This window comes from Centroberyx gerrardi, chromosome 13 (genome assembly GCF_048128805.1).
Source record: "Centroberyx gerrardi isolate f3 chromosome 13, fCenGer3.hap1.cur.20231027, whole genome shotgun sequence".
NCBI lineage: Eukaryota > Metazoa > Chordata > Actinopteri > Beryciformes > Berycidae > Centroberyx > Centroberyx gerrardi.
The window spans coordinates 10,371,263-10,385,317 of NC_136009.1; the positions used below are offsets into that span (position 1 = coordinate 10,371,263).

At 44.3% G+C, this 14,055-nt stretch overlaps 2 protein-coding genes across 4 annotated transcripts; one reads left to right on the top strand and one right to left on the bottom strand.

The window, feature by feature from the left end:
• Window positions 1-102: 102 nt before the first annotated feature.
• On the bottom strand, window positions 103-11,741 carry gpbp1l1 (GC-rich promoter binding protein 1-like 1). Of its 2 annotated transcripts, none has more exons than XM_071917683.2 (12): window positions 11,665-11,741; window positions 8,680-10,085; window positions 7,854-7,968; window positions 6,158-6,287; window positions 3,592-3,911; window positions 3,146-3,221; window positions 2,766-2,962; window positions 2,425-2,568; window positions 1,720-1,875; window positions 1,110-1,234; window positions 884-986; window positions 103-695 (listed from the first exon to the last, which is right to left on the bottom strand). In XM_071917683.2, exons 3-12 carry the CDS (start codon window positions 7,911-7,913, stop codon window positions 525-527), a joined length of 1,482 nt encoding a protein of 493 aa, XP_071773784.2. In that variant the 5' UTR covers window positions 7,914-7,968; window positions 8,680-10,085; window positions 11,665-11,741; the 3' UTR covers window positions 103-524. The 2 variants fall into 2 exon arrangements, with proteins under 2 accessions (XP_071773784.2, XP_071773782.2); XM_071917681.2 differs by having other exon boundaries at window positions 1,720-1,878.
• A 289-nt stretch (window positions 11,742-12,030) lies between these two features.
• On the top strand, window positions 12,031-13,406 carry LOC139926128 (transmembrane protein 69-like). Of its 2 annotated transcripts, none has more exons than XM_071917724.2 (3): window positions 12,031-12,319; window positions 12,466-12,511; window positions 12,623-13,406. In XM_071917724.2, the coding sequence occupies exons 2-3, from the start codon at window positions 12,473-12,475 to the stop codon at window positions 13,337-13,339; spliced, it is 756 nt and encodes a 251-aa protein (XP_071773825.1). In that variant the 5' UTR covers window positions 12,031-12,319; window positions 12,466-12,472; the 3' UTR covers window positions 13,340-13,406. The 2 variants fall into 2 exon arrangements, with proteins under 2 accessions (XP_071773825.1, XP_071773824.1); XM_071917723.2 differs by having other exon boundaries at window positions 12,031-12,184.
• Window positions 13,407-14,055: the final 649 nt, after the last annotated feature.

The window sequence follows — 14,055 nt, forward strand, 5'->3', positions numbered from 1 at the left end:
GTATTTTATCTTCCTGCTTAGCAGGCTCTTATTGGCTGACTAGAATTAAACCTATGCCTGCAACAGTGAGGGATCAATAACAAAAACACCACAGTAGCCAGATTCATATTGAAACATCTCAGCTTGTCAGGAACCAATTTTTATTAATATCATTAATGTGTCATCAGCGTCATCAATGAAATGAGTTAGTCTGTTTAAAGCAGAATCGTGTGTGCATTCATTGCCCTTCTTTTCTTGATGAACACTTCAGTTCCACAAAGCGAGGAAGAAAAAGGAAGAAGGGGAAGGGGGGTCAAAGAGGGCAGGGACTGCAGTGAAGGAGGAAACGCAGGGAAAAAGACGTCTGGCGGAGCAGGAATCTCCCCCTTCACTGGGATATGATTGGTTTTTCCCTTGTGCAAGAACGACAACAAAAAAAAAAAGTCGAAATGGTGCTCTAAAAACAAAGATGAGAGAAGAGAGGGGATTGCTTGCTGGGCTGTGGTGTTGGCTGTTGTGTTGTTTTTTTGTTCCGTAAAGCCATGTTAGGATTTGATGCAGTCGTCGTCGTCGGAGGTCTGGCTGCTGCTACTGGTTTCGGACTCCGAGCCCTCTTCGACGTGCGCCTCCGCCACACTCCTCCAGGGGGTGAAGTGGAGGGTCACACCCCGCGCCCTCGGGAGAACCCCATTCCTCTGCACGCCGTTCCTCTTCAGCTGGGGAAAAAAAGCACAAGAACAGGGATAATCAACACTGATGTACGCTTTGGAAGTGTGGGAATCGTTGGTTTTAGTTTGGGATCAAAAAAAAATTTAAGCACAAAAACAGCCAAAATAAACAATTCAGTGATACAATATCTAGTCAAAATGAACAGACAGATTATGTATATTCCTGTCAGACTCACCTGTTCAGTTTTAGTCTGGAACTCTCTCAGCTCATCCTCTGTCAGAGGCAGGAAGTTGTCATCATTTTCTGGGTATTCCTGCCAGCCCATGGCCTTCAGCAACCTGCAAGGGCAAAGCGATCGTCTGCTTAGTTGCCTGTGTGTGTGTGTGTGTGTGTGTGTGTGTGTGTGTGTGTGTGTGTGTGTGTGTGAGAGAGAGAGAGTAAAAGTGTTGTCCATGCCTCACCTGTGCTCTGCTTCCAGGGAGCTGGACAGGTGTTCAGTGTCTGAGTCACTGAGGGAGTAGGACAGGCCGTTCTCATGGCAGACTTCCTCGCTGTAGGCTTTGGGCTCTGGGGTGCTGCTTTCACCCTAAGGAGATTCACAACAGAGGAAACATGAAATACTAGTTTTGGCATTCAAACCGATTCCCTGAGGATCTGGAGCCAAATACCATTAAAGAACCAAAAATGTCTTGCAGCTTCTTTTAATAGACATGAGCTTAATGGTAATGAGTAGTTTTTTGTTTCAAAATATTACAAAAAGAAGATGAACACTGGATTTATCTTAACTCGGAAATTGATTGCTTTGAGAGGTTCAAATTTTCATTATTTCATGCATGGTTGTCCTGTAGTATGTGCAAAGGAAGAATAAGACTGCTCTCCTATGGGACTACAACATATTTTCAAAATTCAAACACCGACTTCTACTTCCAGAGACTCTGCGGGTTGAATTTTGACAGGATTCCCTTCTGGGATTCTTTCTAAACTGGAGCATTATCTCATCTTTTACTTGTCCTGAAACTGTTGTCCTGTCCCGTGTGATGATTCATGAAAACCCCCCACGGTGCCCCCTACCTCCCCCGACGTCCCTGGGCTGCTGCTGGTCGTCAGCTCTCCGGTGCCCTCGTCCTTCAGAGCTCGCAGGAACTCGCTCTTACGGTCCGGACCGCGACGCATCAGCTTCAGCCTCGACGGGGCAATGTCGATGGGAGGAGTCGTGCTGGAAGGGTGCTGCTGTGATGTCAGCGCCACGGGGAGGGAGAGAGAGAGAGAGAGCGGGACGAGAGGAAAGGGGAGAGAGAGGAGAAAGAAAGAGAAGGGTGTGAGGTGGATAAAGGACTTTGCCTCACTAGTCTTTCTTGGCTGTATTCACAATTGTTCGTAGAGGTGCACTGATCGATCGACAATTGATCATAATTGCCCGATAAACGTGGTAGGTTAATGGTGATCAGCCTATCATCGTTTCAACTGCCTGTGGACCCCAGGAAGAATAGCTGCTGCAATGCTGTAGCTAATGGGGATCCTAATAAACTAAACTAAACTGATAAAAAAATACATTTTGAATTGCTGAATAAGGAAAGCAGTCGAACGTATACCGTAATAATAAAAAATGTATGAGCCAATTTGTGGCAGTCAGCAGTTACTAGTGCAGTTATGTCATCCATCTGGAATTGACAGTTAATTTCTGACGTTGCGTTTTCAATTTCACAGCCTATGAACATAGATTAGTCATACAACAGTTTAAAATGCATTTTACTATCCATTTCCTGGTATCCTCACCTCTTTTGGGGTGTTGTGTGGTGGTACACTGGCTGGGGTGCTGGGTTTGGCTGTAGAGACGGGGCTGGTGAAGACTGAATCTCGGCCTGGCATGTGAAGGCCAGACTTGGTGACCTCTCTACCACTGGGTTTCCACTGGGTGCTCTGGAGGAGAGGAAAGATAATGCCTCTCTGTCACAAAAGAAGCTCATTCCTATCATAACTGGTACTGGCCCAAGACCCAAAATGTATCTATTTAATCCATTCGAGTGTGCTTAATCTTGCAAATGACATTTTCTTTCTGTTTTCCAACTGAAATCAACTGATTGATTCGACTTGTGACTCGACTCAGGAAACCTTACCTTGGTGGGGGCCACAGCAGGCTTGGGGACCAGGTTCTTGTAGACGCTGGAGCCTGCTATGGGAGCTTTGCTGCCGTTGGTGGGCAGGGCGCCTGCACTGGCGAACCCTGCAGAGAAGGCCGTACTGGGGTCCTCCTTGGAAACCTTCTTGATAACCAGCATTTTGGACACCATCTGTTTGCCGCTAGGGGGGTTTTCTGCAACACAACCAGGACAAGCAGTGAGGCAAGGTTACAGGGAGGTGAGGTGGTTAACTGGTGGGACGAGGGACTGTCGGAGCATCCCTTGATAGGACTTAAACTTTTCATTGTCCACTTTATTTTACTCACAAATTTGACTTTAAGTGAATGACAGCCTTAAGTTGGACTGAGAGTTCTTACCCCATACTCCAGCGTGGGGAGCCACTGCTCGCATCTGGGTCCCAGGCTTTCCAGTTGTTTCAGGGTTGAGGGAGGGCTAAAAAGACAAAGATTGAATGCAAGCTTATAATACCTTTGCATTCACATTTTGGAATTTCAAGTTATGTTCATTTACAATAATCTAGGCAGTTTATATGTCATTACTGGCAGAAGTACTGGGACAGTGGAGAGAAACTGGTATACTCATGATGCATATACTCATGAAATTCAATTCATATTTCTCAAGTGTGTTTTAACAGTTTTAACACATAGCTGACAATCTGCATTCAGAAACAATTTCACTAGACAGTCTCAATACCTTTGCCACAGACTTGAAGTGTCTTATCCTTCAACAGGATTATGTCATTCAAGAACTATGTCAAGGTCAGTGGCATGCTTGGGAAGTTCAGGGAGGGTTAGCTACTCACAAAGTCCTCTTCCACAAACTTCAGCTTGTCGTCCTTGCGTTCCTCCGTGGGGAACTTGTCCTGGTACGGGGCGCCCTTGCGGGGATGGAAGTTACCATTGCGCTGCCGGTGTCCCCCCTGCCTGTCCCTGTCGACCGCTCCCCGTTTGGGGTGACGTCCCTGGTGATGGTGACCGTCTTGGGCTCCCCGCGGTGCTCCGTGCCAGCTGGGCGCTTCCTTCCAACATGAACCCCCTGCCAGCCCGCCATGCCCCCCTTTGGCCACCCCAGAGTCCACCGAGTCGTGCCTCAGAAGCAGAGAGGGCTGCTGCCATCCGTCACCTAAAGAGACAACAAAAACATTCACATAAAAATAATGAAGTTGTGTGTGTTTATTTGGGGGAAAAGCTGCAGACATCACCTCAAGCAGTGTCTGAAATGCACAGCCTAACCTGGCAAGCGCCGAATGCCAGTTAAATTTGTCTTCGACAGATGAATCAATATGTCTCCTGCCACACTGGCCGGTAGCTTCCTGAGACGATAACATCTGAAAGCCTTGGTTATAAACAGTCTTTGGTCTTTGCCTGTGCTAACAAAGTGGCAGCATCTAAACGTCTGTTTCTCTGATGCCTGGCTAGTAGAGATATTATTTCCAATGTGGAGACAGAGCAGATGTGAGGCCACCAAGAAGGAAATAAATGAAGATCAAGAGTGAGTGAGCACATTTTTAATTAAGACTCTAAAGCTACTCACACAAATCATAATTCTGTACACAAAATAGCACTGAATACTAGTGCCACGACACCTGTCACGACACCAGAATTTTGATTTCAATACCAATACTAAAGTTTAATATCTAAAAATGCAATACTACGGCAATACCAGGGAAAACAAGAAAAACAAAAAAATAGTTAGTAGTAGTAAAGTAGTAATAGTAGTAGTAAAATAGGTCCATATTTGGCTCCTAACACCTGTTTGTCAACCAGTTAAGGTTGGACTGGGATCCAGTTCAACACCTGGTGGACTATTTGACACTGTTAAATGGTTTCAGCTGTTTGACTCCAACTGTTGCAGTCTACTGTCAAGAGCCAGACTGCTGCTCTGTCTATCACAATCCTTCTTCTTTTTTTAAGTATACCAATCTGCACGTTTACGCCCTCTGGAGGTACAATTGAATTTCAGCTTGCAGAACACATTTGGTGAAAGTATTGAACTTATACAATTCAGTATTGAATTCAATCTTTCAGAACAGTGTTGATGTAGTGTTGAAATTTCGTTTATCATGACAACAATGTCAAATACAGGTAGGGCAACATAGGTAGGGCGCTCATAGGTAAAACTTATTCTTGGCAGGTAGGTAGGTTGTTTTAGTTCACAAACCCGTTCCGACATTAAGCTCTACTGCTCTAGTATTGCTCAAGGCTTTGTGCTACCGTTCTCCTTATCTCCTCTCCTCCCACTGTTAACTTGACTGTGATCTTTGATTGTATGGTTGTTTGCAACTTTAAAAGCTTTTAAACCCCAACAACACTACACCTTTAGAAGACATGAAAAAGGTAAGATTTTCATAACAGTCTTTATAAAAACTTGTTTTCAGGCATATTCCATCAATCTCATCATTCCAATTTGTAAGCAGTAGTACTATTTCAGAAAAAAACTAAGGTATAGTGATTTGGCAGCATGCAATACAGTCAAATTGTACGGGGCCCTCAACTTTCAACTTTTCTTCTATTTATATACATATGATCAAAGATGTTTAAAGAAGACATTGTTAACGTTTGGTTTTGTTTGAGTGATTAAATTTAAAGTTAGTGCATTTTCAAAAATCAATCCTTTTTTACAGGCAGTTTCAGACCAAATCCAGTCAACGCATCACAACTGGACTTGGTCTTGATTGGCTCCCCTCACTAAACAATTCCTGAAATCCTTCCAATCAGGCCAGTTTGCAGCATTTGACCTGACACTCCCACTACAAAGCCTCCACTCAGCAGGTTTACCTCATTTGAATAAGAGCAGCTGGTGTAACATTGAACATCAATAACATTGAACTAATTTTCTATGCATTTCACTGGCTAGCTTCAGAGGAGCACCTCTACAAGAGCCAGGTTCTATGTGTGCATTTGTTTGTAACACTGTTTGCCATGCACACTGCTTAGGGAAATTACGGTCTGCACTGTTTAGGCAGCGCAAATCCCCAACAGCCCTGCATAAGGGAAATACAGTGTGCATTTGTACACCAGGCAGTGTGGTAGAAGTCAAACAAGGATCAACCAGCTCTGTGTTGGTGCACTGAACATCCACACACCAGGAAGTTGCGTGGTGATTTTGTAACTGTAGTGGCTAAGTCAATGCAGGAATTAAATATTTTGTTCAGCGATTCTCTTAGTTACAACAGTGTGCTGCCACCGCACTTTGGTGTTAACAGGTGGAGTTTTTATAGTCAACATAGTGTCACTCACTCCAATCATGCAAAACCCACTGAGCGCCTAAAAAGTGCAAGCACACTTGTTTCTCACTGACAGTTGCTTCCCTTCAAACAATCAAACCCCGTAATAACACAGACAGGAATAACTGTTGTACAGGGTTACCTGCTGGAGCACGCAGGGGCCCGTTGTTGAAGAAGCCATCAGAGGAGTTGTGGCGGCGGCGGCTCACAGCGGTTCTGCTGTCTCTGTGGTGGTGGGGCTCACCTTGTTTCTCAAGGTTGGCGGCAGGGGACTGGAGGACAGAAAGGGGACCATGACAGTCAACGAGGGAAAACAGACCGAGGGCTGTGCACAGAGACGGTGGGTCGTGGACCACACATGCCTCGTCTAGGCTGGGGTGATCCAGAATATGGAAGGATCTGCTCTTTCCTGTGTATCCCTTTCTCTCAACTATTAAAAACACCCAATGACAATTACCTTTCAACCAACTTTCAGAGAAGAGGACATTCTAATTTCCCCCTCCTTATTTTTGTCTGGCCCTTGCGAAGGAACTTGGATGTGCATAAAACCTCTCTGTACTCTGCAAACCTGTCATCTTCGTAATGTCTCAGAGAACTGGAATAACTGGAGGGAAAATGTCAATTTGGGGATCCATCCTTTGGGGACCAAGAGTGAACTGAGAGAAGCAGCAGAAAAGGAACTAAAAACTCTTTTGCTTAATGTTTTATGGGGCTTGCAGGAAAAGTTGCTGCCATGGGAGCCACTGGGATCAGAAACACCCAGTAAACCTATTTCTTAGTAGTCTCAAATGCTCAATTCCATTTGGATCACATACTGCTCTTCAACTGAGGTTCAAATATCAAATTAGCATGCATTTTTCAGCCCATCCCTTCAAACACCATCTCAGGGGTTTGTCTTTCACTTCCAAAGACAATACAAAACAATTGATTTAATAATATACAAATAAACTAGAGAGAGAATGTAGCTCTAAGCTTAGCGACAGTATGTGCTCTAAACCCTGAGGATAAATGACATTGAAGTGAAGTCATTTGTCAGCAGGACAGTGACTATGCATTTGCTTCTTGGTTTTGACTCTTGATTTACAGACAGGCCACTCAGCTGGGCAACGTCCTGACTCACAGATTACACTGAGCTTTGGCTGGGGGAGACACTGACTGATCTCATTTAGCAGGAAAGTCAAACAGCCAAACACATTCTTAACAAGGCAAGCCAACATCAAACCAATTCTTCTTCTTCATCCAACATCTGCCTTTTTCCATCTGCACCCCCCCACCCCCAATTTTACTTTCAATTCTTCTAATAGTCATGTGTGAACAGAACTGACACATGTTCAGAAGATAAGGTGCGTTTCCAAGAACACAACTAAAAACAACAACAAATTTAATTTTAGCTCACATGGAGGAGCATCTGAAAAACAAACGCAGCTTAGACCCTGAAGACCTAAAACCTCGTCACTACTACCTTGAGTTATCATTAGAAGCTACTTAAAGTTGTTTGCTTTCTTCTATTATCAGTCTTTTCCAAGAGGACACACAATGACTGTGACCCTCCACTGAACCGTGCACCGACTGCACTGTCTCTCCCTGAGGGTGACTCGTCCCTGACTACACACACACACACACACACACACACACACACGCACACACACGCACACACACACACACGCACACAGGTGTACAGAGACACACACATGCACGGACAGACACAAGAAATGGGTGCCAATGCAGTTGCTCTGACAGGCATACTTTCAAGCTCCGTCTCTTTCGCTCCCTCTGTTTTTCTCTCTTACCCACTCACATACACCGTCACGCATGCACACACACACATAAACACACACCTTGGCAGGCTGGGGCGTGGAGAAGTTAAGCCAGGCAGGGACAAAGTCATGCTGCGCCATTTAGGTCCAGTGTTTCCGGTCAGTGGATCGAGGCGTCAAACCTCATGGCCAGGATCTAACAAAAGAAATGTGGAGAATGAATGACATTTTCAATATACAGATTCTGTACAAATATCAGGCATAGAAACATGAATCTGAGAAACACAAATCAACTGCATTTCATGCCCTCAAAATCTAACTTGAACATACAAAGCATTTTGCCTTCCATCGGTTATTTAGAAAACACTGCATAAAAGTCTCCCGCAAGACAAGCCAAAAAGCGTCCTATTCTTAGCAGAAAAACAACAAAGCTAGACTTGCTGCAGCTGTGCCTATGAGGCTGATGGCTGGATGACAGCCTGGATGGAAAATATCTTGTGCAGTATAATACCAGTGTTTTTATGCAGCATGTGTATGTGATAAATTTATATAGCTCATTGTGCAGCGAGTCAAATTCTCATCATCTCGCACGTCAACTACGGTGGCAGTCACCCAAGACTCAGGTGGAGTGCAGTACAAAGCGTCTTCAAAATAAATGCTTATTGGACTTAGCCTAACTTTCTAAGGAAGTATGACTCAGAAAAGAAAAAGACTACATTGTGTGTGTGTGTGTATGTGTGTGTGTGTGTATTAAGTGGGAAATAAACACCAGCTACCCATAAAATGATCGCAAATTGCTGGCAATGCAGCGTACCAAAGCGATTACTTTCACGACTATTGTGTGCGTGTACATCCATAAACATTTGTCTGTCTGAGCTGAGTCAGTCAGGTGAAACGTTATCATTACCCCAGAGTCTGTGGCTCTGAAGTCCTCTGCCTCCTCTCTCGGTCCGGCTGGGCTTGGTTCCTCAGGCCCGCTGGCGCTGATCACAGAGTGCGTGCACTGACAGACGGGGAGCACCACACTGCCAACCCCTTCTCCACCTCCGCCAGGACAGCACAGCCCCTTTCCCCAGAGGCAGATCCCCTCGTCCAGGGTGAAACACTGGGAGACGGGTCAAAAGGTTGCAGGAATGATCTGGAATGGTGATCCAGAGAGCTGGGCAAGCAGGAAGCTGATTTTCTGAGAGGGACAGGTGTCGCTTTTTGAACTGGATTCCCAAGCAGCTCCTGAGCAGGGACGTCACCGGTGGATTTTTATGAGTGCTACTGTTCCCACCAACTTGTCCGGGTGACTTTACTCAAGCAGACTGAATTCTTCACCAACTTATTTGAATCATTTGCTCTTTTTGTTTTGGGCTGAGACACAAAACCTGATTGGTCTGTGTGCTGATTGGCAAGCTGAATTGATTGACAGGTGATTTGTCCAACTGGTGAGGCAGAGCCAGGTTGTCTATTATTAATACAAGTAAGTAGTCTGTGGAAGAAGTCTGCACTGGAGTATGGATAGCAGTCCGTGTGGCAGTTCCACTATGACACCAGACGGGGGGGAAAGAGATTCCACGTCTTCTCCTGCCACACTGTGCGCCAGTATGTTTTTTACTTCGACTCACCTTCTACCGAATCATTGTAAGTTCGACCGAAATGCATGCAGAAAAAAGAAAGAAGTTCTGAGACAGTCTTTTATTTGCAATGGAGATCACTGAAAACCACCGCTCACCTCATTAAACTGGTGAAAAGACTGTCTGAGTTTGAAGAAAATAACGCTCCAGGTTTCAAAGTCACATGACAGTGAAGGAAGTAAAACCCAATGTTACATTGCCGTCATCTTCAGTCTAAGTTAGTGAAACTGGGATGCTGCGGGACGATGCATTATAATGCCGTTGTTGTCTTCATATGTTTTACATTCACGTTTGTTAAATGTCCATTGGATTATCTGGGGTCGTCTGATTGAAGCAGAAGTGGAGAATAGTTCAGATTTCATAGATATGCGAACTCTGACAGCTGAACAGAAATCCGCCACAAGCCAAATATCTTCAGTGTCATTGAATGCATGAGAGTCCTTTAAGAATAACCAAAAATAATCTTTTCCATAAGGAAAGCCTCAATAAAGACAATACAATCAACTTCTTTTTCTTTGACCAAAAAAAGGATTGAAAAATAGCGTGGGCCCAAAATCTGTCAATTGGATATTTCCTTTCCTTCCAGGATGAGTTTTTCCTAACACAAGGGGAAGCTTCAGTGCAGCTATGCCAATTGTTTTCTTTTCTCTTGCTGAGGGTTCATGGGTATCTGCACAGGAACAGACAGGACCTGCAGAAAAAAGAAGACAGTATTAGCCATTATTCAGAGAAATTAACATCACAGCATATGGCTCAAAAATAAACACAGACCTAAATTAGCCGTCCATACACAGAAACACAGCTTTAACTGATAATAATTTCCCCCATATTTCTTTAGGAGAGCACAGCTAAGTTGCTACACAGGGCTTATTGGTATATCAGGCATTATGAAACACTCCTCCTTCACTGAATACCTATATTAAAGCCTAAAATAGCTTCCAATTCAAGAGACAGTCAATACTTTGAAAGAAACAGCGTTTGATGCTTCAAATACATTTTGAGAGGAATGAGGGGAAAACATGATGACTCAGGGATCTTAGAACCACTTCATGCTGAGAGATGGCTCCTTTTATAAAATTGTGTCGGCTTTTTTAAATCAAATATTCATACCAGTGTAAAAATAACTTGGACATGAACACTTCTTCCTCACTACTTCTCCCCTGACTGCTGCACATCTAAACAGGCTGCCCTGAGAGTGTGTGTAATGCTGCATGACACTGAAGTGACAATCACACTAGAGTAACGATTCTTCAGCTCAGCACCTTCTTAAAACATATATGACAAATCGGTCTGCCTGCCCATTCAATTAAACAACTGAGTCCTCAGTTTACATCAGTTGCAAAGCACTACGTAAATGTTTACACATTAACCCTTTATTCACAAAGACAGACCTTCAAAGGATATGTTAACTTACTCCCACTGAAGTAGCCCATTACGTAAGAACTCAACATCAATGAGTTTGCCTCAGACACTGGCTACAATGCGTTGCACACACATTTAGTTGAGTTTGAAGTAATGCCGAGTTGCATGATGGCATCGCTTATTTGAAGTATTACTCTACAGTCTGTCAGAGTTGAACTGTAGCAAGCGGGCTAACGTTAACGTAGTGTGTGGGGAACCCAAATGTGCGCGACATTAACAATGAGTACAATCCACAAACACTGCAGAAGACCAAGTAAACATAAATTCACGTTTTACCAAACTGGCTGAGGAATGCGAATTCAAATGAGCCAATATTGTTTAGGTAGCACACTAGTTGTAATGGTTGCTAGCTAATCAACGTTACAAAGCTCTGTAGCGTTAACGTTATCAGATCAGCCTGAACTCTGCTCAACGTTGCTGCTAACTCTAACGTTAGCATAGCAATTGTTAGCTAATAGCTAGCGTTACATAGCTTGGTAACTAGCCCACGAAAAATGATAGCTAGTTAAAACGAATTAGCAAGGTTGAAAGGCTTATCCATGCAAAAACTCGGTGCATATACCCATAGTCGGTAAAACTGTCTATATAAACAGCTGTCACAATTCTACAATAGAGGTAAACAGACCTGGCTTCGTTGGAACAACACAGTTTCAAAATGGCTACCTTAGCAGCGGCACCACACATTCATCAGCCTGCTAGCCCTAGCGAGCTAACTGACTAGCTGTTGTATTTAATGACGATGCCATGTACCTTCTCTTGAGCAAGATAGTCTTGATAAAGTATGACTCAAATGTATAACTAATGTCACAACATTCACAGCAAGATTACAGCTTCACACGACTACTCACCTCTTAATAAAGTGGCTATTGATGTTTGTTTGGGTTTTAGGAGCGCTTACCACTGGCGCTGGCACTGAGGGATTCGAATAGCCTAATGGAGGTACATTCAAGTTCTGTTGTGATTATGCAACTAAGTGAGGTTCTGCAAGATGTTTAGAGTCGGGACGGCCTCTAAGCAGTACACTCCACATGGAATAGTATTCCATCCAAATAAACAGACGAAATATATACATGGAGTTTCAGCAAGAACATTTTAAACTACATTTCGCGATATTTTAAAACATTATTGTCGTATTACGTATGTTTAGAGTTTGCGATCTTGAATACAACTTAGTGCCTCCCCGCCACCGCCAGACAAACCAGTCGATAACAGAACCGATTTCGCTTGCGAATCAGAAAGAGACAATTAAATCGAGTACCGATGGAATTTGAGTCAGCAAACGACCTCTAATGTAGTTAACGTTAACGTCGCAACTTTAGATGTTATTGACTCTGTTGAGGCATTGACACACATGTTTAATGTTCAAGGGTAACTGCAACTTCTGTGATTCTTATGTATTACGTCAGCTTGAGCTAGTAGCTAACTGATGTCAATCGTCAGTAGTTGCGAGCTTCACTTAGCTAGGTTAGCTTGCGTTAGTTTCAGCCGGTTTCATCACATATAGTAAGACAACTCCAAATTAGTTGTCAGCCAGGCTGTTACGCATATGAAGTAAATTAGCACTGACGCTAGTGTAGTGACTGACGCTTCTTAATACAGCATGCAACATGGAGATTGTCCTAATACTAATGAATGTGTTGCTTTTACAGGTTGAAAATGATTGGATTTGCATGGAGAAGACACATAACTCCTGGGGTAAGAAGGAATAGCACATTCCTCACTAACTTCAATACAGTGAAATGTGCTGACACCATAAGAATGTGAAGCAATCCTAATTTATCTGCAATTCAATTATCATGTTGTCAGGGTCCAGCATGGAGATGTCTTCAGCAGATCATCAGAGCACCAGACTGCTCAATGAAAGGTCAGCAGCATTTTAACACTCAAGCCTCCTCATGGTCACTGCTGTCCAGACCAGCGTCCACCACCAGGCTGCTGAGCCTCAGGCCCATGAGCTGGCCCTCCTCCCGTCTCTGCCATGGGGACGCAGCCGGCACCTCTAAAGGAGGGGACCCAAGACACACCAAGGGGGGCTTCAGTATGGGGGCCCTCGTCCGGGCTCCCAAACCCGCTCTGTACCTCGGTTTCTCTGGCCTCGTCCCGTTCCTGTCCGCCCCTCTCCTCATGGCAGCGACACAGTCCTTCTACCCTGAGGTGGCCTACGCGCAAGTGGTGTACGGGGCTTCTATCGTCTCCTTCCTCGGTGGGGCCCGCTGGGGGTTTGCCATCCCAGAGGGCAGCCCCGCTCGGCCCGACTGGATGAACCTGGGCAACAGTGTGGTGCCCTCGCTCCTGGCCTGGCTGGCACTGCTCTGCAGGGACAATGTAGCAGAGGGAGCCCTGGTAGTCATCATGGGACTGGGTCTGTCTCTGCACTATGACCTGACCCTGCTGCCAGGATACCCCGCCTGGTTCAAAGCCATGCGGACTGTCCTCACTCTGGTCGCCACCTTCTCACTGGTAGCCACACTGACACTTAAGAAATTCTGCACTGAGAAAAAGATTAAGGAGCTTCAGAACTGACTGAAGTTGTTGGTTGTTGGTATTTTATTGTAATTAAAATAGTGTATTAAAAAAGTGAAGATGTGGGGTTGGTCTGGTTTGTTCTTGCAGCAGTAATATTGTTGTTTATGAAATAGTAATACGGGGACATAGAATCTAATTTGCCGCAAAACAGTCAAGGAAAGATGCTTGGGCCTCGTTCCATAGGAGTGTGTAGGCTACAGTCTTTGTTTATGTGAAATATTCCCAAACATCTTCACCAATCTGCCTCTCCCTGCCCTTCTAGTGACTACAGTCTGAGATAGTGGTGAGGGGCAAAGACCTGAACAAATATTTTAACAGTTGTTTAAAGACAGATGAATCATAAGATCATGACCCAGCACATCTTCAAGGTCAAAATGTTTTGTTATGGCGGGATGAGGGACATTTACAGAAAAACGTTTTGTTTTTTTCTTACCCGAAACAAACATTAAGCATTTTCTGAAATCCAATTATTCACTGAAATCCTGACAGCCATCATCAAACAAGAGTTGTATTAGACTGGCATTAGATGTAAAACTCCTGTGTTAATCCATATGCGTCTAGCTTTAGTGGGCTTGTTCCTCAGTCACAGAGCAGGACACTTTCAAGAGCCGGACGACATTAATCTCACATTCTGTCCTGTGTGGGAAGTGAGCAAGATCAAGACCAAACACCAGCCTTGATGCTTTACTAAACCTCAGCCAAGCAGATGAATA